The 22,973-nt window shown below is 43.4% G+C and overlaps 2 protein-coding genes across 2 annotated transcripts; both read left to right on the forward strand.

The window, feature by feature from the left end:
• The first annotated feature begins 1,336 nt into the window (after positions 1-1,336).
• On the forward strand, positions 1,337-3,221 carry LOC4352166 (early nodulin-like protein 18). The gene is made up of 2 exons (XM_015763471.3): positions 1,337-1,656; positions 2,657-3,221. Exons 1-2 carry the CDS (start codon positions 1,422-1,424, stop codon positions 3,124-3,126), a joined length of 705 nt encoding a protein of 234 aa, XP_015618957.1. The 5' UTR covers positions 1,337-1,421; the 3' UTR covers positions 3,127-3,221.
• A 15,973-nt stretch (positions 3,222-19,194) lies between these two features.
• Positions 19,195-22,645, forward strand: LOC4352167 (probable kinase CHARK). The gene has a single exon (NM_001423497.1). It carries the CDS (start codon positions 19,422-19,424, stop codon positions 22,266-22,268), a length of 2,847 nt encoding a protein of 948 aa, NP_001410426.1. The 5' UTR covers positions 19,195-19,421; the 3' UTR covers positions 22,269-22,645.
• Positions 22,646-22,973: the final 328 nt, after the last annotated feature.

Raw genomic sequence — 22,973 nt, forward strand, 5'->3', positions numbered from 1 at the left:
ACCGGCTAATCTACACCAGTTATACCGACAGCAAGGTGGTTTATCAGTGTTTCTACCATTGGAACAATCCCCCCCCAGGCGCGCGTGCATGCTCTGGTAGGCTTATTTCTTGATATTAGATCCTACAAGTGGTATCAAAGCCTTTTTATTCTTTTCGCTCTTTGCCGATCTTGATTTTAGTCATGGCTGATAAATTTACTATTAATTCACGTGTTTTTAATGGAGTTCATTTCCCTTCTGGTGCAAAAAGATGCAAGCTTACATTACATCTCGAAGTTATGATATTTGGCTTAATGTTTCTGATCCATATGTAGTTCCTTCTCATATCAAACCGTTGTTCTAGAAACTAATTATGATCACAACTGTAAAGCTCGCAATACTTTGCTTAATTGAATTCCTCATTCAGATTTTGATCGTGTTTCTCATCTTCCAACTACGTATGAGATTCGGAAGATGTTATATGATTTTCACCAAGGAACTTCCAAAATCAAGTAACTACGCAAAGATGTCTTTAAAGAGGATTATATGAAATTTGAGATGAAATTTCTAGAGGCTTTAGATGACTACTTTGCGTGATTTAACGAACTTTTGAGCAATCTTAGATCTGTTGATAAATCTTATGACTTGTTTCGTATGTCTTGAAAATAGCACAGACAAAACTCTGTCCGGAACGGAGCCTAAGGCCTCGTTTGATCTCTCAGTTGGGAGCATTATTTCTGCGCATGTAAAATAAGAAAACTCATTAACACATGATTAATTAAGTATTAATAATTATTGTAAAATTTAATTTATATTTATTTGAATTTTATAGATTTTTTAAAACAACTTATCGACATAAACCTTTTGTAAAAACGATTTGAAAATCGTTCTAACGAAAAACGATGAAGTTAAACTTTGGAGTTGAGAAAAAAAAGCAAGAAAAGAGCATAGAAATCAGTAGCAGATAACAACGTGATAACAGCAATTACGTGGTTGTTAGCAACCAGCAGACCGACACTTGATTTCGCCCAACAAAAACGTTTGATTTGGTGGCAATACAAAACCAGTAATACGTGTGTGGTGAAATGTCCTCCTCTCGTTGACATCTTGACTTTCGTTGCCACCTGCCTCGAGATCCGCTCACACGAACACGTCGACCATTAATGGACACTGATCATTCTTGGGTCGACCAGTATACGTACGGTACACAATCCATGTCATTTAAAATTTCAAAGTTGAAATTTACATAAAAACAACCACCGAAATTCCATATGAAAAACAACCAGAATTTCTAAAATCCAACTAGCTAGCTTGCCTGGGAACAAATAAATTTGTACCCTCCAGCTCACACTCAATGTCACCTGGATATATATTTGTCCCACTCCCAACACGACGACCACCACCACATTTGTCCCAACACACCACCACCACACTCAAGATCAATGTCGCGATCCACGGCGGCGACCGCCGCCGTGGTGGTGGCCGTGGCCGTGGTGGCCGCGATGGCGATGCCGGCGGCTGGCCAGGGCGCGCCGTCGGGGTCGCCGGCGCCGCCGTACAAGAACCACACGGTGGCCGGCGCCGACGGGTGGTTCTTCAACGCGACGAGCAACACCACCTCCGGCAACTACTCCGACTGGGCCGCCGGCGAGACCTTCTATCTCGGCGACTACCTCAGTACGTCCATCGCTTGCTTCTCTATCTGCTCCTCTGTTCTGCTTCCACTGATGCAGACTTGCAGTAGCTAGTAGGAGTTGCATGCTTAAAACTTCAGAATTTTCGACTGGTACTGAAGTGAAATGTGTAGAAAATCTTGCAAGTTTCAGAATTCATAATTCCTGATTATGTTAGTTGCATAGAGAAAACATAGTTCGGGTCAAGCATGAAACGTAGCATTCTCCATTAGTGCCATCTACTGACTCACTAACAAATCAAGGTTTCAGAGTTCAGATCCAGATCTGGTACAAGTTGCAAAAGCCTAACAAGCTCCCAAGCATGCATGAGCAAATCGGAATCTTTTTTTTCTAGACTAGACAAAGGAGCACCGCTAGCTAGCACGTGCCGTGCCATACCAGCACTGGTGGAGAAATCGTTTGTAGTCTCGGTTGGTAACCCCCTTTAATCCCGGTTGTCTAACCGGGACTACGAATCCGGGACAAAAAATAGCTATCTTTAGTCCCGGGTAAAATAACCGGGACTAAAGATCGATCTTTAGTCCCGGTTCGTGTTACCAATCGGGACTAAAGATCGGTCAGCCACGTGGCCGGCCGAATCATCTTTAGTCCCGGTTTGTGTTACTAACCGGTCAACATCTGTGATTAACATTTCTGTGAAATTTCTATTGAACTGGATGCCAGGAAGCTTATTTTTTATACTTTAACAAATTTTGCGCATGATGGTCTCTTATTACACTTGTCATATCGAAAACAGCATATCTGTAAGCAAGATATTAGCTGACAATCTCCCAAAATTCATGTCATTTGAGGAAACAATCCTAAAATAGCAAAAGCATTTCTAAATTCAGCAAAAATTTAGTACTACTTACTAGTTCTCTCATGTTTTATCTAGCAATCTCACTAATTGAATTGACCAACCATATTTTCTCATTCATAATTGAGAAAATTAATTGAACGGATAGCTCGCCAGTTTGTATCTGAAAACTCGTTTGCTTTTCCAGTCTTCAAGACGGACGACAGCTCGTCGGTGGTTCAGACGTCGAACGCCACCGCCTACTCGCTCTGCGACGCCGAGGGCCCGGAGACCCTCATCTACAGCCCCGGCCACGGCGACGCGGCGTCGGCGTCCCCGCGCGCCGCCACCATCGCCGTCCCGCTCACCGTCGAGGGCGCCAACTACTTCTTCTCCGAAGCCGGCGACGGCGCGCAGTGCGAGGAAGGGATGCGGTTCGAGATCAAGGTCGCCCACGGCCGCGGCCTGCCGCCGGACCTCGCGCACCCGCCGCCGCCGCCGAAGCCGCGCGTCCTCGCGCCGCCGCCCGACGGGACGAGCATGAGCCCGGGCGTCGCCGGCGCCGGCGCCGGCGCCGCCGGCGACTTGACGGAGGGGAAGAGCGGCGGGAGCCGAGCCGGCGTGGGGTTGTTGGGGGTAGCTGTTGGGGTGGGGTTGGCAGTTTTGGTCGCTGCCTGAGTGGGTGGGCCCACATTGTCATTGTCCCAGTTGTAAGATTTATTTACTGTATTTTGTTGGACGAATAAGCTATTCAATTCCATTGGTTATTAAAAGTTGAGTTTTTCATTTTTAGAGCTAACATGAATTTATGATGAGTTTTGCAAACTATGGAATAGATAAAGTCAACTATATGCTATATGTACTTTTATAGGTATTTTATATACACATAATGTATTAAGTTTTAGCTTCCAGTGAATAAGTGAATAATTTTATTAGTCCAAGAAATCCGAGTTCACTTTTTTTTGTGTTTTTATAAATTTCCTATGTTTTACAAGTCATGATATGCCTTCTGGTAATAATTTGCTACATATAAACTTTTAAAAGTGTTTCTAGTGCTGCATGGTGCACGTTTTAATTCATGGTAATTAAGGTCATAATGTTATCAGTTTAACAAAACTGAAATCACTCTATTTGGAGTTATAACTAATGCTATATGTATTTTGGGAGTTTTTTTACTAATTATGGACATTTACATGCTACATAAATTTGGAGGTATATTATGTACTAATCCTTCCATGTTCTAGTTTACAGAAATAAATATGATTGTGTGATCCTAACAAATTTATGTTCTCAGCATTTGGACCTAAGATGTACTACCTCCGTCCCATAAAAATTACATTTCTAGTTAATTTAGGACAAAATAGTAGTATTGAAAAATGACCACAATGACCTTATTTAATGAACCCACTATATGCACACATTCCATATATACAAATGATTAAAAGGGAGTTTGAGAGAATTAACCCATGTAATTAGCATACTTAATAAAATTACAAGCATTAGCACAGCCCAAATTACGTGGGATGGAAGGAAACTTATATAGATGAATTAATTTGTTGGGCCCCACATGGCTAGAAATACAATTTTTGTAGGACAAAGCCTTGGAGCTAGAAATGCAATTTTTATGGGACGGAGGGAGTACTTTATATGTGCTTTACAAGTTGGAATACATATAGTTATCCTATTCAAATCTTGAGTTATTTTCCGTACATAACGAACCATATTTTATTTTATATCAATATAGATAATAATTTCGTGAATCTACTGAAATTTACTTCATTCAAATTGGAGCAAAGATAAATTTCTACAATTTTTACAAGTTTACTCATTTTTCAGCTTAACAGAAATTGATTTAGATAATTTCCTTATATTTTCCAGATTTTATGTTAATGGACCCACTAGTCAGTGAAACAGGTTTTGGAAAATAAAAAACCCTGGAAGAGTGGGACATTTAATTATTAGCCACTTTTAAGATGGCAAATAATTATGGATGTCTCAATTAAGGATTTCTCATTCGCTAACATGCGCGTCCTTATGTGTATATGACATGTAGGTTTAGTGGCAAATCCTTATGAACCACTCGTAATAAAAATAAGGAATATTAGAAGAAGAGTATAGAGTCCCTGTAGAAATTTTGAATGAACTAAATTTTAGAATAAAAATAGTAAAATTAAAAGTAGAGTTTAAATAATAGAATTAACTAATTTTAATAGATTATAGTGAACAATGATCCTACAGGTAATTAGGAACTAACCAATAATAATTTTCACGATGTAAATCTTAATTACTCGAGAAAGATACTTCTATGAAAGCAGAGTAATTAACAAGGTATAAAAGGTAAGAGAAGAATTACTGACAACTCCAGAATTCCTTCGATTTCTTCTACCTAATCTAGTATATAATAAAGTACAATAGAATCTCTTTAAATTCAACTTGTGCGTTGGTGTATGTAGAATGAAGGACGAGGTGGGTTGTTTATAGGTGGAAGTGCCGGAGGATAAAGTTTATTCCAAGCATCCTATGAGCATCTTCATCCTCCTAGTGCCAAGTGTCCCTTCTGATGATGGTTAGAGCGCCGAAAACAGTCACAACCGTCATTGGGAAGGTCATTATCTACCAAACGCAACCTGGGCCTAGGCTAGCGGCCTCTGTCAGAGTTTGGCCGAACTCAGGGTTCGGCGGAACCTGGCCGGCTCCGTTGGCCCAGGTTTTCAGCCTGGACACACTACTACGGAAACCATCTTTTATGGTGGCCATTTTGGATTTCCGCTGGCGGAAATCGCAGCCACCACAAAGCAAAGGCCAATGAAAATGTTGATCTTCGCTAGCGGTTATTTACCACCAGCCAAAATACTTCTTCGCTGGCGGCCGACAAAGGAACACCCGCCAGCAAAGACATGTCTTCGCTAGCGGTACCCTTAGGATGGCCGCTAGAGAAGACAATTCACTGCTTGCGGTAGTCTTAGGATGGCCGCCAGTGATGATATTTCTTTGCTGGCGGCTTACAGTATTTTAGGCCACGTGGCACGCTAGGAAAAATGACATAAGGCTTCTGTGGTTGGACATGTGGCCTGACAGCGAAGATATGGACCGTTCTAGTTCTGGCATGTGGCCCGCCAGTGAAGATGCAATTTTTTTAAAAAAAATTAAAAACAATATTATATATACTATTTTTTCTTTTGTTTGTATGCGTATTTCAAAGTCGCACGTGTATGATATAACTAATCGAGCTATCAATAGAGTATGTTCTCTTTCGCGTATTTTAGAGCCACACATGGAGTATGAAGCAGAATATACATATATATAATTTCGAAGCACCTTTATGTACATTGACAAAGTAAATTCAACCGGCGACATAATATATACAAGTATTTTGAATGTATTACAAAACCCTAGTTATATTAAACTCCTACTCCAGTTAGACAGGGATTCGTTCTCCGGCATGCCCAAAACTCCTTCGTTATCGAAAAACTTCCCAAGCTGATGTGCGCACTCACGTTGGATGAAGTAGCACATGTCCAGCTGTATGTTCTCAATGGATTTATCATCGAGCTAAAGGGCCTGTAGCCTAGTGGTTACAAGAGCCTCAGTAGCACCTGAGGTCCTGGGTTCGACTCCCCATGGGAGCGAATTTTCTAGGATTTAACGGCGTTGTGCTTTTAGTGGTAGGCGACGTACCCGTCGACAGCGAGGCGCCTGTGGTGACTTCGTCAATCTCTCCAGGATTTGCCGGCCCAGTCTTCGAAGATGCTCATAGGGTAGGGTTTGCGTGCGTGCGTTCATAGGGGTGAGTGCGCGTGCGTTGTGAGTGTCTGCATTGTATTGTGTAATTCTAAAAAAAATGGATTTATCATCGAGCTCTCTTTGAGACTTGGGGAATTTTGGAAGCTGCATCAGATCATGACAAATTAAGGAAATTATTTCAATAATACAAGTTAGCGACTAATTTAACAAGTGTGTATTACTTACCTCGTCATAATTCGCGCAATATTTCCCATTAACCCTTAGGAAATCACAACAGTAATATCCGCATAGTACAGTTCCCGCCGATTGCTTGTGACACTTTCAACATCAAGAAATTATAAGGTATATTAGGTTATTAAATGGATACACACAAGCATTTATGAAAATTAAGTAGTACTTTTTGGCATCCATATGTACTTACCGGTCACTTATTGCAGACGTATATGCGTTCTCTTGAGTTTTTGCGTTGTCCGCCTCGCTGGTAATACCTTTTAAATGCACTGTTTGCAGATATAATTAATTTACATTCCTCAGAGATTAAAACACGTCATGCTAATATATAACTTACAGATAGATAATTCTTAGAAATTCCTGATATGTCTTGCTGTCTTTGTCGAGAGAATCCAAGACGATGACTTCATTGTACTTTGGATAGAGAAGAAAGATTATCCTATGGTCGCTACAAACGAAATTGTTAGTCGAGCCATGATTATATGTATATACTCTTAGTGCATATTACAACTTACTCAAAGGCATATGGGGCATAAACACACTCCTTGTCCTGCGTAGATTCAAGCGCTATAGCTACGTACGTAGCGACATCGAGCAGCTTTCCTGATGCCTTTGTCCTATGTAAGCTGTCCTCTCTTCGGGAGTCATCAGCTTGATGTGTTCTAGGAGCTTCTTCTCGTCTAGCGTGTATGTGTGGTTCGGCTGACTTATCCTGCACGGTTTAGGTAGGCGACAGGCTTTTTCATCTCTTCGGCTTCCACATAATTCATCATGCCAACAATGGATGATAAAATGAGCTACGCATATAGGTATAGTGATTTTTTAACACGTTCAAGTCTAGCACTTACAGACACCAGATAGCAATCAAATTGGCGTCCAGCCTCTTCCTATGGAAGAGGGAATGTATATTGGAGAAATGGACTTGGAGTAGACATGGACCACTCCAGAAGATATTCTCCCCCATGGCAACTGCGAATGATGAAATGCCTTTAATGGTTCTTGCCCTTAGGTACTTTTTTTTTGACTGGAAATACTGTCAGGGCTTTGCCCAGCAATGTAATTTTATAGAGATTGAAAAATATTTACAAGGTTACAGAGTTATAAGAGGAAACCGCAAGAAAGACTATAAGGTTTGCAACCAATTAAAAATAAATTGCTTTAAGGGATCCTTCATTCTGCACATATGCAGAAGAACTTCTTTGACAAAAAGTGACCTTCAGGCTTTGAAGGAGGGTTGAACGTTTTGAAAGATTAAACCATTCCTTTGCTTCCATATGTGCCATGCTGCCAAAAAGAAAATCTCCAAGAAACCCCTCTAAGCAAACTTGATTCTTGCTAGGGCGATCATTTGGAAAAACTCCAAATTATGATTCCACTCAACTCCCAGGTGCTGCCAACACCTGATACTGAACGGACAGGTGAAGAAAAGATGTAACCCTGTTTCTTTGCAATACGCATTGCACAAAACACATGTGAGGTCATCATCTTCTTTGGCACAATGTCTTCTATCCAACATATCTCTTGTGTTGAGTTTGTCACAGAACATGAGCCAGGCAAAAACTTTTATCTTCATGACACATTTTGTTTTCCACAACCAAATCATGGGTCTGGGGGTTGTAACGCAGAAAAGTTAAGCTTATAGAATTTCTTAGCTTTGTACTTGTCTGAACACCAGATAAAATTCCAAGCATCCCCCTTCCTGACTGTATATTCAGATTGCCTAGAACTTCCTGTAGCTACAAAAATTCAGAATAGGCCACATCTGAGAAAGGTAGGGTAAAAGAATCTTCTAAAGGTCTTGAACATATGGCTTTCGCTGAATCAGTTTTATACATGGTCACAGCAAAAAGATTGGGGTAGCTAGTACATTTAAAATCATCATTCCATAGTTCATTCCAGAAAAGGGCAGTTGTTCCTGTCCTGATTTCACATTTGGCTATCCCCCTGAAGATGTCTGCTAGAGATGTGATATCCATCCACCAAAATGAACCCTTATTCACCATCAAGTGTGGAACTTTAGAATCATAATATGTTTGTGAGATCAGCTTTACCAGGGTAATTCAGCACCATTATAGTATTTGACCATGTGCTTTAGGAGGAGGGCTGTGTTTTGAACTCTCAGATTGATCACTCCTAAACCTCCTTTCTCTTTAGGGTGCACACCCTGTCCCATGAGGCAAGAGATTTCCTTGTAGAAGAAGGGTTATTCCCCCTCCATAGATAGTTTTTTCGAGCTGTGTCAATAGCCTTGATGACTGTAACTGGTAACTGCAATGAGGACATGTAGTAGGTTGGGATTGATGAAATGACTGAATTGATCAATGTTAATCTTCCTCCTTGAGGCAGAAATATGGAGCTTGCTGTCAGCCTTCTTTCTATCCTGTCTACTAATGGTGCAAAGTCCACAACTCTATGTCTAGTGGTGCCCAAAGGTAATCCCAAATAAGTGAAAGGTAGAGAACCAATGTTACATCCCAGAATGCCAGCTAACAAATCAGCTTTATCCTGTGACAAATTAAGTGGGTACAAGCTTGATTTATTAAAGTTCACCTTGAGGCCTGTGGATTGTGCAAACATATTCAAAATAGCCTTGAAACAGAAGACTTCTCTCTGGGATGCTTTTAACAGGATCAATATGTCATCAACATACTGAATGATTGGGAAACCATCCCCACTGCTTTCATTAATTGGCTTTGATAGAAGTCCTTGAAGGAAGGCTTTGTTGATTATCCTTTGCAGCAACTCTGCACCTAGCACAAAAAGCAGAGGTGAGAGAGGGTCTCCATGTCTGACCCCTCTCTTGCATTTAAAAGAATTCCCTGGCACCCCATTTAACAGCACTGCAGAAGATGCAGTAGATGTCACGCCCGGAAAAATACATTTTCCAGAACGCTAGTGTGTTAATCCCCGTCCTAGGAAAAGCCGGGGTACACCACCCAAACAGGATACAAAAGGCACATCTTTATTATATCGATAATATTTACATTATTACAAAGGCACTTCAGGCCTGACAAACAAAAATAAACAGCAGCGGACTAGCGGGCCTACGGCTCCATATTCACAAGCGCTCAACTGGGTTATAAGTCAGGACTCCACCTAGGACTTCTTCTCCAAAGCTTCTCTTACTGAAGGGGGAAAAGATAGAGCAAAAATGAGTACAACCACAGTACTCAGCAAGCCACACCAGGAGATGCATGATTAATGCAAGGGGGTACAAGGGGATAACAATAGGGGTTAGGTTTTGCAGTAAACAGCATTTAAAAGTCACTTAGTTGCCCAAAGCTATTTTGTAAACACGATCCTAGAGCTACACAATATTATTAATCAAGGCCGTGAACCCACATGAACCTGCCTTAACCCAAGGCCTACGATGATTCAGACCGAACTGGAAACCAGACCCAGGTCCCAGCTCGACCCAAGCCAACCTAGGCCAACCATTCTACATTTTAGTTGTTAAGCATGTTTTAAGAATTAAACCACTAACTTGGGTACATTGCTAGGCTTGCCCATATCCGAGGACGCGGCTATTCGAATAGATTATACTCTGATCAGAGGTGTACATCTTTACCCACAAGACACATCTTTACTCCGCATTCCACAGTCGTGGAACCCATCATAAAGGATGTGACATAACCCCTTTACCCATCCTAGCCGTGACAAAAGCACCAACCCAACCCCGCCTACGGCCGGAACCCCCGAGACAGGTAGGCAGGATTGAGCCCCTAGCAGCAGAACACCGGCCCTGTGCCATGACATCTCGACTACCGAGCCGCAGCCCGTGTAGCCTTCATTTGCCCTAGAGATGTCCATCGAGCCCCGACTTCGTCCATCTCCATCCGTGTACTCTTGCCAGGACTAGACTGAGCACCGAGTTAAGCCTTACCCATTAGACATGTGGTTAGTACGGTAATGCTTTGCAACAGAGGCCCGAACACCGGTCCTTATAGTGGCTGAGGTGCTACTAGCAGAACCATGCACCTCGAGCCTAGCCTAAAACCATTTTGGGAGTTTTGAATAGAGGGGGGAGGTGTGTGTTCAATTCCATCACAAGCCAACCATTCCATAATGTCCAAATGACATGAGAACTCCCAAAGTCTAAAGTTATAAAACCACCTAATAGGAAGTGCTAAATAAAACAGTGATAACGCGGGAATTTAAACAAAACGGTAATGCAATAATTTAAATTAAAATAATTTTAAAAACTGGGATTCAATATGCTCAAGGATGATGTGACTTGCCTTGCTCAGAGAGAACGGCCTTCCGAACCTTCGGCGACGACCGTGAACCACGCTTCGGAAACCTCCGAAACGACAGAAGCTACGCGAAGCACACAAACAAAGCTACAACCCTATAAAGAAGCAATAACAATACATAAAAAGAAAGCACACGGTTCTTTAGGTTATAACAAACATTAGGAGACTTGAACGGGTCGATTCGGGGTTCGTATGATCAAGATATGATCATCCGAAGTTTAATACTGTCATATGGAGATTTACGGATTATTATGATTAGATTTTGCAATTATAAAACATGTGCAAGCGCTAGTCTGGAAAAGACAGGAAGGCTGCGCTGTTGATATGCGTACCCCACATGTCAACCTAATGGACCACGGTAGACCAAGTACACAGAGACGGTCCACGGGTCGACGGAAGCAGACCCCGTGTGCCAATCGAGGCGAGTGGGCGACAAACGTGGCCGACAAACGGACTCCACTAGACACCACGCGGGCTGCACACGTGGAAACCACGCGGCTACCGAGCGGACACACAAACACGGTCACCACACGAACCCACGAACGACTACCGACACCGGTACACGGGTACCGGGGTCGACAAACACACAACGGGCATGGGGCGACACCGAAAGGATGAGGACGGGGCAGCGAGAGGATGGGTCCTTACCACCACGCGACGAGGCATGGGAACGACGACGACGAACGGCGTGGCGGAGACGGACGGGAACGACGGAGACGAACAGACGACACTTCGGTGGCGATCCTTGGACGAAGGCAAGACGAGGCCGACACAGGGCTTGACGACGCAGAGACGAGGACGAAGACAACGACGAGGCTGCAACAGACTTGACGAAACGCGGGAGACGAACGAACGTGGCTTAACGGAGGGACGAACGCCACGACGACCGAGAACGACGGGAGGACAACAACCGGAACCGGCGAGGAGGTGACGAGGGCAGCCGGCAGTAGCTGCACGGATGCGAGGACGGCGCGGAACACGCCGTTGCGTTGACGACGATGGAGGCGGCACTGCCGGACGACGAGCCGGCGAGGATGAACGGTGAAGACGACGACGGACACCGGCGGTGGGGTTCGGATGGAGGGGATGTGATGCCGAGGACGATGTCGCCGGCTCACCGCTGCGATGCCGGAGGTGGTGGTGGCGCGGCCGACAGCGCACGGGAGGAGGAAGGGCCGACCGGGGAAATTCCGGCGAGGCGGATGGAGAGGCCGGCGCGGCACGGCGGTGTTCCGGCGAAATACGGGCGACGCCGTGGCCTGGACGGGGAAGAGGACGGCGTTCCGGTGCCGGGAGAGGTGGTGGCGACGTCGGCTGGCACACAGGAGACACGGCAGAGGCGGCCGGAGGCAGAACAGTGGCGGCAACGCCACTGTTGCCAGCGGGGATGCACTTCCGGAGGTCTCCGCGGGAAATGGAGAGCAGGCTGGGGAAGGGGAGGCGACTGCGATGCCGAGAGAGGCGACGGCACGGCCGGCCGGTGTGCTGACGCGGCGGCAGGGGCGGCTGGATTTTGCCAGCGGCGTAGGAGAGAGAGGAGGTCGGCGACGGTGTGGCTAGGGAGCTCGGGAAGGGGGAAAACCGAAGGAGAGGGGGACTAGGGCTCCATTTTATAGGCAATGGAGGGGAGTGCCGACCACAGGAGGGGACGGGAACGACGCCGGAGAACGTGGCCAGCGGCATCAATGGCGGTCAAAGAAGAGGGATTAAATCCCGGTGATTGGGGGCGGGATTAAAGGTGGAAAGTTGGGGGTAATAATGAGGAAGGGATGGGGATTCCGTTTTTGCAATTTATTTGGCCGGAACTTGCGCAGTGGAGCGGGATCGAAGGATGGCGGCGCTAGGGTTCAGGAAAGCGACAGAGAGGAGTGGCCGGCTGGAGGTTGAAGACGACCGGGTGGGTGGACCCACCGGTCAGGCACGAGGCGCGCACATGCGCCGCGCGTGCAATGGGGCGCGAGGGAGAGGAGGGAAGCGGCCTGGGGCGGCTGGTCGGCTGGGCCGGGACAGGGCAGGGGCGGCCCAAGCGGAATAGGCGGGAAGAGGTGGGCTGGGAGGAGGAGGGGAGGCCTAGGAGAGAGAGGGAAGGAAGAGATACTTCGGCCGCGGGCCGAGGGAAAGAGGAAAGGAACTTTGGGCCGGACTTGGCCCAAAGGAAAAGGAGGATTATTCTTAGTTTCCTTTTTAATAAACTTTCTTAATTGTTGTTGTTGCTTAATAATTATTTCCGGTGCTCTGAAAATTCAAGTAAAATTTGAGGGCTCATTCTAGACAAGGGGAATTTAATAAAAATTCTCCGGGCCACATTTGAATTTTTCTTATACGCATTTTAATGTTTGCCAATTTCTATTCGAATTTTAATTAAATCTATTATTCCTTTTAGAAAATGATTTTTATTTCGGGATGAATTTATCAGGATGTGACTGTAGAGAAAACCATTTGTACCCACTCAATCCATTTTGGTGTAAAACCCATATGATGCAGAACTCAGAGAATTGTAGGAGGACAATTTCCCTCTTTGACTACTGACATTGGTGAATATATTCAAAAGACCAGGCAAGACAATCTTGTATGATTTTTCCTTTGATGAAACCATATTGATTATTACTCACCAGTTTGAGGATTACCCCTTGAAGCCTGACAGCCAGTAATTTTGTTAGGATTTTCAGGCTTATTCCCATAAGGGAAATAGGCCTGTAGTCATTGACAGTCTCTAGGGAGCTTTTCTTTGGAACCAGGGTTATGAAAGAGCTATTTAGGATTTCCAAATCAACACATCTAGCTTGAAAATGAGCTGCCAATCCGTAATAATCTTGAGCTATAATGTGCCAACACTTTTTCATGAAAAAGCCATTGAAACCATCCGGTCTAGGTGCTTTGTCAGCTGGAATAATGGAGATGAGACTGTCAATTTTCTGAGTAGAAAACATATTGACCAAGCTGCTCAAGTGTATATGCCAGTCAAAAAGAGCCTCCAGATCAAGTGCCATCTGTGGGGAATTAGAAACACCCATCCTGTTCTTGAAGCTGTAAGGAAAAAGAGATGCCTTCTGCTCATGTAGATGCACAGTTTGTCCATTATGATCTAGCACTTGTGAGACAGTGTCGAATCTGAATCTTTCAGTGGCTATTGACTGGAAAAATTTTGTATTCTCCTCCCCCAGCATCATCCATCTATTGGTGCACCTTTTTTCTAGTAGATCTTCCTGAACTCCAATAATTTCAAAATCTGCACTTTTACTGTTTCCCTGAAATTCCACTCATAGACTGAAAGCATTCTGTTTTCCTCAACTAAATCCAGAAAGTCGACCACTTTGTTGCAATTTTTTAGCAGTCCCATCAGTTTAGACAGATTTTTACTCCAAGTTAGGAGTTTTTTTCCTGAGGACTTTCAATTTGAAAGAAATGCATTTGGTAGGATCATCAAAACCAGGATCTAAAGACCAAACTGCCTGAACAATATCAAAAAACCCCTCCATCTCCACCCAGTAATTTTCAAATTTAAATATAGGAGATTTTGGGATTTTTGTGTCAATCTTCACTACACATGGCCCATGGTCACAGATGTTTCTGGTTAAAGGCAGCACTATTGTATTGGGATAATCCACTGTCCATAAAGCCGAACTAAACACCTAATCCAGTCGCTCAAGAAGTGGGTTCTGCTGCATATTGCTCCAGGTGAAATTTCTGCCTTTAAGAGGGATTTCTAGAAGGCCCACGGAGCTAATGATGTCATTAAAGATAAAAATGTCATTCATATCTGCCCCATCTTTATTTCTATCTTGCACAGATCTATAGAAATTAAAATCTCCCAAGAAAAGCCAATTCTGCTGATCATCAATATGAACATCCTTCATCCAAGAAACAAAATTTGTTCTTTCAAGGCATAGTGTCTTGAGGATGATCAGGTCCATCCGTTGACCCTAGTTCAATGTCATTCTTGTGCCATAGTATTAACTTATCGATGGCATCTTCAAGGTACACAATCTGCTCAGTAGTTAGAAAGTTGAGCTCGTGCATCCGGTAAGCCTCAATGACTGTTCGGACCTCTACCTTGGCGTAGTCTTCCGGAATGTCTTGGCAATGAAACTTGCGGCCTGGTATGAACCTTCTAGTTGCAACGAGTATTTTCTTTCCCGCCCTGCCGACCGGAATCAAGTGCTTGCACGGAGTATCCTTCGTTACATCATCGAAAGGATAGCTCGGCTCAGGCTCCAAAACCGCAACACCGTGCATCACTGTTTTGTCCATTTCTTCACCGCTTGCTGGTAACCGGTCGACACCGAATGATGTGGATATTCATTCCTTCTTGCTAGTTCAGCCATCTTTTGGCTCTTCTCCTTTTCTTCCGCCGATGTCGTAAGGGCAACGAACTCATCCCACTGGGCCTGTGTTATCCTTCCGTAGTCCTTAAATGGCGTGAGTCCCTTCTGTACATATTTCCTATTCAGGTCCATTTTCCAGTTTCACCACAGCTTCCCCATAGTCTTCAGCGCATAATCCTTGGCTTTATCATTGTCTGTCCCCTCTAGATATTCAAACTTGCTTTGTAGCAACGTCCAACAGTTGTTCTTTCTACTCTCGGAAACTTTCTTCCAATCCTTCCATGTGATCTCCATGATATCCCAAACCACCGCCCCACATTGGTTGCTATACTTGGAACATGAGTCTTCCAGTGATAGGGGTTCCCCTATCTCAGTCATCCATGTCAGCACGCTTGCTTCTTTCAACAGCATGTTCTTCCCTCGCTCGCCCCTCTTTTTCTTGGGTTTGCTTGAAGCTGTGGTGCGCACGGCAGCTGTAGCTTCAGCTTCGGTTGCGGCTTGGACTTTCCTTTTGGAGCATTCTTCTATATTTGCAATTCATGTGACTTCAATTAAAATCCATAGTTTGTACTTAATATGTTGGAACTAAACATATATTATATGTTACATACCACCGGTTCGGGGGGATTGTAGTCCGAGTCAACTTCATTGTCGCTACCGCCTTTTCTCGTCTTTGCAGGAGAAGGATGGGGGTCACTCGGCGAGTGATATGATCCACTGTCTGGTTCACTTGAGCTAGACGACGAAGATTCCTCCGCGACTACTTGCGTGCAAATATCTTCCTTGACGACAGCTTGAGTTTCCCTGACCTTGTCACCCGTGAGTTGCTCTTGGGTGGGTTTCTCCATTGATATTCTTTGAAGGTGAATTTATATTAGATGAGAAAAGGAATCGTTTTCTTATTGTAAGTCCGAATAGAAGGCAAAATTTAGATACTCGTTTTTTACTACAACTATAATAATGTTATCGCCAGCAAACTCCATGATTGCTTTCAACATCATTCATTTTCGGAACGTCATTCCCATAAATTCGGCAACCAAAGCTGGTGGTCCATTCTCATTAGCCATCCCATTTGCATGCTTCAGTCAGTTCGACAAACAAACAACATTTTCTTATATGTTTGAATGACATGGATAGTAAATAGAACTTAAAAGAATATACATTTTACGAATGATGTAGATAACATACATATAAATTCTAATTGTGATTTTTATCATAAATAACACAATGGTCTAAATAGATAAAAAAATGAATGTATCATTTAAAAGTTAAAAATTATGACGAGTTAAAATATATTGTTACAAATAAATATAAATTTTAGAAGGTTGTGGTTATTTAAAAATTATTGTTGCAAATATTTTCGTAAAGACAAAAAGGGAGAAAAAGCAATCAGGAGGATAAACTTTCTACAAAAGGTTATAATCCGTCACATAGAACCCTATAAATGCTCGTAGACCGTCATGTGGCACTCTAATAAATCATAGTAATTGTATAAAAGAAAGCAAAACATAGTAAATGTATAAAAGAAAGCAAAACATCACAAAACACTAGCTTTTTTTAAGTAGAGAACCAATCGGTTTTCATTTAATCTGGTGGACCCATTATTTTCAATTATTAGATCTATCTTAAAAACTACTAATTAAATTTATCTGTAAAAAGGCCCATGTCGTAATGCCACTACCGGCCAATATACATGTACGTTGGTACGTAGGTATTCCTTCTTAATAAAAGTACGTACCGACATATAGTACGTACACAGCTATTCCTATGTACAGTACGTACACACGCCGGGTCCCACATCCTTTTTTTCTTTTTTTTTCTTCTCATCATTTAGATTAGATGGAAAACCAAGCTAATAATTTAAACTAATATTAACAGTGCTTTAAGTTGTAAAAATATATGCTATTTCGAGTTATATTCAAATTAGGCTCATGTCATTGAAACACCTATAAAAAAGTATAGATAAATTAAAAGTATAGATTATGTGATAGTTAAATTAGACTTACATTTTCTAAAATAAAAACAACTTCATGTGTGTGTAGAATTTCAAAAATTACTCACTCTCTATTGTAGAAAATACTGATACGGTAAAAGGATGTTACTAAATTTATCATAAATATATTTTTATGTATTATGTGTTTACTCTATTCATATATTATTAGAAAATAGAAGATCAAATATATTCATTTGACACCATGTCAATATCCCTTTTCTCCTACGTAGCCTTCGTTTGATCTAGCTCATTGACTTTGCTTATCCAGGGCACACGAAAAGACACAAGTCATTAGCACAATATTAATCTAGTGTTATAGAAGCTTGAAAATGGATTTATTTGTATTTATACAAAATTTCTATAATAAAAAATATTTTGTAAAATACGCACCATTTAGCAATTCGGCAAAATGTGGTCATGGTAAATAATGAAGTAGGCACTCCAACAAGCACTTTAGAACTTAACCATAAATTTATTACTTATGCACTAAAACTAAATATGTAGTATATAATATACTTTGTGAATCAAGAATAGTATAATATATCAATCATATGTCCCCGATAAATCCTATGTAATAAGTTCTATACACAAACCAGTGTCAACAATCGTTAAATTATATTGTTTATGATACATCCATGCACAATGCACTTAGTAATTAGTTGACATCCAGTAAGCACGTGCGTCATCAAGCACCGAAGATATAGGATGATTCTAAGTGGGAACACATTAACAAAAAAAGATACATAAGTAGAGGATGTCACAAAATCACAACAAATAATAGTTGACTACTAGTAGATTGTGAGTATGAGCAATAGAGTACATATACTTCAACAAACACTTGTAAGATGACATGTGATTCTCCAATAAATAGGAGGAAATTTAAGAAAAAAATATAAGGGAAAACAAAACATCATTGTTGCAAAGGATGATGATAGGTAAGTTTACATATAACCGAAACAAAGTGATTTTTGTTTGAATATGATAGACACTATATATCATTTACTATATCGAATTATATGGTCTATTTCATGGTATAAATATTTCCTTCTTTAATGGTAAGCTTACAAAGTAATCTATTGTTCTTATAGTTAATATGATGATATATGACTTTTTTCAGTAGTTTTTTTTATATAAACAAAAAATAATTTGCCCGCGCATCTGCGCATGCTTCCTTCCTAGTTAAACATTATATTACTGTGTTTGCGATCCCGTGTTCCCAATCCCTCTCCCTTGTTTTCCACGCGTACGCTTTTCAAATTACTAAACGGTGTGTTTTTTGTAAAAAGTTTGTATACGAAAGTTGCTTAAAAAAATCATATTGATCTATTTTAGAAAAAAATTAGCAAATACTTAATTAATCACGCGCTAATGGATCGCTACGTTTTCCGTGCGGGGAGTTTAGTTCCCAACTTCCCATATCCTAACACAGCGATCAGTCCAAAGTACCTGGAGTTCAACTGCGATCTGCTGCCTTTTCCTATTCGATCCCAAACACTGAAGCAGAACTGCAGAGGAAGTCAGATAGTGCAGCAACTTGACTACATAACGGAACAACATTGGCGATTTCGGTTTAATTATAGCTCGATCCAAATGTTTCCCTGTCATAGGGTGTCATAGATAATGACTTAGCACCAAATGCATTGCTACTCTATCAATAATACTAGCAAGAAAGGGACAGGAAACATAAAAATGTCATGTCATCAGTGCAAGTCCAGTAGAAAGAAAAATGGAAAACGGAAAACGAAGGTACGCAGAAAAACTTGACTACACTAAGGCTGTGTTTAGTTACTTCCAAAGTTGAAAGTTTGAGTTAAAATTGGTACGATGTGACTGAAAAGCTATGTGTGTATGTCAGGTTGATGTGATGGAAAAAGTTGGAAGTTTGGATTAAAGACAGTCTAAATGAAAGTTCAAACTCCCGCCGTATTTCAGCGGGAACTATTTACCGTGCTATACCTTCTGTTTGTAGTGACTATGTACATGCCCGACTGCTGCCTGGCCAATTAAAGCCCTCCATTTGTAGTACTTGTTGACATATCTTTTGTAAATATCACACATACAATATTACTCATTGATATACTCCGTATCTTTGTAAACAAGGATACTACACACATACTACCTATTCCCCGGGGAGTAGGTGGGGGACCTGTGCTGATACTTGCGTCCTTAAGGTTGGCCGCTGTTGTCTCTCAACCGAATCGTTGATCGCGCGGACGACACCCCCATGTCGTGGACGCAGAGCGCTAAGGACGGCTGCCGCAGCCGAGCCAAGGCATCAGCGGATCGAGCGCGATTCTGCTCTGCGGGGAGCCCCGACGACTGGGGCGGGGTTGGAGGAGGAGAACAGCACGGCTGCCTGGCTTGCCTGGTTGTGGCTGCTGCTGCTACCGTTGAAGCTGTCGGTTCACCGGCAGCGCCTGCCACTGGATGGCGCTACTGCTCTGGGTGTTCAGCTGCTCGCTCTTCTCCTTGTGGATCCTCTCGTTCATGAGGTCCCAGGCCACCGAGGCGCGCCACGGGACGCTCGCCGTCATGTGCGACGAGCGCGCCCGGATCCTCCAGGACCAGGTGAAGGTGAGCATGAACCACCTCCAGGCGCTCGCCATCCTTGTCTCCACCTTCCACCACTCCAAGAGCCCGTCCGCCATCGACCAGACCACATTCGCGCGGTACGTGGAGCGCACCGCGTTCGAGCGTCCGCTGACGAGCGGGCTGGCGTACGCCGCTCGGGTGACGCACTCGGAGCGGGAGCTGTTCGAGCGGCAGCAAGCGTGGAGCATCAGAGCGATGAACTTCTCCTCCAAACGGCCGCGGGCGGAGGAGTACGCCCCGGTCATCTTCGCGCAGGACGCCTACAAGCACGTCGTCTCCATCGACATGCTCTCGGGGGCAGAAGACCGTGGAAATCTACTGCGAGCGAGAGAATCAGGCAAGGTTGTTCTAACTGCTCCTTTCCAGCTGCTCAATAAACGCATCGGAGTGGTCCTGACGTACGCAGTGTACAAGTCTGAGCTTCCCCTGAATGCGACGGTGCATGATCGTATACAGTCTTCTATAGGATACTTGGGTGGTGTCTTTGACATAGAAGGACATGTTGATAAGTTGCTTGAAAAGCTTGCAGGCAAAGAGCCCATGACGGTGAACATATACGACACTACCGGTGAGAGCATGATTCGTATGTATGGTTCTTCGAATGAATCAGCCAGTGGCATGTGTCATGTCAGCACGCTCGACTTCGGTGATCCATTAAGGAAGCACGAGATGCATTGCAGGTTCACGCAAGGGCCACCTTGGCCATGGCTGGCAGTAGCATCATCGTACGGAACCCTCGTGATTTCTTTACTTGTTGGATACATCTTTCATTTTACTGACAAATGGATTGCCAAAGTCGAAGATGGTTACAAGGCGACTGACATGCAGATGCCAGCAAAGGATGAATTCGCGGCCACAGAGAGGATTTCAGATATGGAAAGAGATCTGAAGGAAGATGCTCTGTTTTTCGACACGACCAAAAGCCCCAGTCTGTTGGAGATCTCGCGTCTGCTGAACCATCGTGATCCAGCTCAGAATGTTCACCAGGAGGAGCAAGAGCTCAACCTTCCATTGGAGGCGCAAGACAAACTGAAAGAGACTGAGAGGAAGCTGGGGAGGATGTCCAAGTTCATTACAAAGGTTATGAAATTAACTAGCGCTAGCATTCGCTGTTTACCTTCTCGATTTCACTGCTTCAACAAGAAGGTATGGAGCATTAGCCTTCTCGGATTTTTACTCTTCATTCTTGTCATTGGAGCTTTTGATCAGCCATACAATCAACCTTTGGGCATGGGAGGGGAGGGTGACAATAACATGATGCTGAAGAATTTTGGGTTCTCTCGTGGAAGGTTGTTAATTGATACGCTCCATGGTACATGGACTAAACGCGGTGTGCAGAGTAGTGACACGATCAGGGTTGATCTCAGAAAGATGACAAGGAATAATGACAGTTCTGGGCAGCAGCTCAAGCACTGGTCTTCACATAAGTCAAGTGAGATCCCGGCTGTCCTGTATGTTCCGATGAATGGAAAGCAAGTTATAGTCCACTGCAATCTAATTGTAGATGAGAAAGCATTGGTAAATTGGATATCAAATGGTGATACTGATCAGTCAAGCAAGTATCAGAAAGAAACTGCAGGGATACAAAACAGAACAGACAAGCCTCACCTGCCAGCAAACAAGTCACACAAAACAACAGTAAGCCCGTGGATTGTCTTACTTCCAGTTATCATGCTTGTACTCCTTGGCAGTATTATATGGCGCCGGTGCAACGACCATAGGAGGAGAGTTCAACAAAAAGAGCTGGAACTTTTGGGAATAATGGGGCCTAGTCGATTCCAACTACAAGATCTGGTAGCCGCAACGGGCAATTTCGCAGATGAGAACAAGCTCGGGCAAGGAGGGTTTGGCCCTGTGTACAAAGGCTACTTGAGGGACCAGGACCTTCATGTGGCCATCAAGGTGTTGTCCAGAAGGCAATCTTGTCAAGAACAATCGGCGCAAGGGTTGAGGGAGTTCAAGGCAGAGGTGAAAGTCATGACGCAACTGAGGCACAGAAACATTGTCAAGCTTGTGGGCTGGAGCGACAGCAAGAAACAGCTCCTTCTCGTTTATGAACTTATGGCTCAAGGAAGCCTTGACAAGCATCTCTACGACCCTGAGAAAATTTTAACTTGGCAACAAAGGTACCAAATTAAATTTGCTAACCTGTTTAATTCAACTGACAAGATTGTACTTGATCTGGGCTCTGCTTTGCTCTACCTCCACCATGACTGCGAGAAATGCATTGTGCATGGAGACATCAAGCCTGCAAATGTAATGCTTGATGTGTCACACAATGCTAAGCTTGGTGACTTCGGGTTAGCAAGGCTTGTTGAGCATGGGGGAGAGCCACAAACAACACAAGTTGTCGCAGGGACCCCTGGATACATTGACCCAGAATTCATCAACAACCGCTGGCCTCGCACCGAATTGGATGTGTACAGCTTCGGTATTGTCCTCTTAGAGATAGCTTGTGGCAAGCGGCCGGCATCGAGGCAGCTGCCAAATGGAGCTTCATCACTGCTAGCCTGGGTGCGTGATTTGTATGACCAGGGCAAGATTCTTGACGCAGCAGATCAGAGACTGAACGGCGAGTTCAATCAGCAGCAAATGGAGCGTGTGATCGTCATGGGTCTCTGCTGTTCACATCAAGACCCGATCCAGCGACCGTCTATCGTGCAAGCTATGGATGTTCTGTGATCTGCAGACGCAGAGTTGCCGGTACCTCCCGCAGCACATGATACAGGACACATCCGGTCCATGCAAGAACAGGCTTATGCCGACCTGCCAGTTGAGGATCATTCTGTGCATACTGTCACCCGAAGTACGTATTTTACTTCCAAGGATTCAGTTTATCTACTTGCTGAAGGATAACGAATTCTCTCTTTTGAATAGCAATATTAGTTATGTTTACATGCGCCTGTTTAGATTGTTTTGTCAACAAGATTGCTGATAGGCACACATCTATTTTGTTCATAGTTTTGTGCTATCTATCTATCTATTATCCATCTACACATGTAGTATAAATGATAGTTTCATATGAACCAGCTCTATTGTTAGCATTAATCCTGACTTACATATTTTAAATATCTGCAGTAGTTAGTCGTGTATGTGTGTCATGCACGTAGTGGAGTATTGCATATATGATGCATGCATATAGGAGATTAGATCTGTCACAGCCATGTACTTGGTGATTAGTTGACCGAGTAATTAGCTTGTGTAGTTAGTTGAGTGCGGCAAGTTAGCAGATAGTTAGTTGCATGCATGGTTAGTTGGACGAGTGGGTCTCGTAATGCATGGAGTTAGTGGCTCATGTATTCAGGTAGTGCGTGCGTGCGCATGAAGACCGGCAACAGTTCGTGCATGTAAGGCTATTTAAGCCGTGCTCTGATCCATTTTCAGTTA

Source organism: Oryza sativa, chromosome 12 (genome assembly GCF_034140825.1).
Source record: "Oryza sativa Japonica Group chromosome 12, ASM3414082v1".
Lineage (NCBI taxonomy): Eukaryota > Viridiplantae > Streptophyta > Magnoliopsida > Poales > Poaceae > Oryza > Oryza sativa.

Coding starts and splice junctions, on each gene's coding strand:
- LOC4352167 (NM_001423497.1), top strand. CDS start 19,422: ATGGCGCTACTGCTCTGGGTGTTCAGCTGCTCGCTCTTCTCCTTGTGG.
- LOC4352166 (XM_015763471.3), top strand. CDS start 1,422: ATGTCGCGATCCACGGCGGCGACCGCCGCCGTGGTGGTGGCCGTGGCC. Junction 1,657..2,656: donor CTATCTCGGCGACTACCTCA/GTACGTCCATCG, acceptor TTGCTTTTCCAG/TCTTCAAGACGGACGACAGC.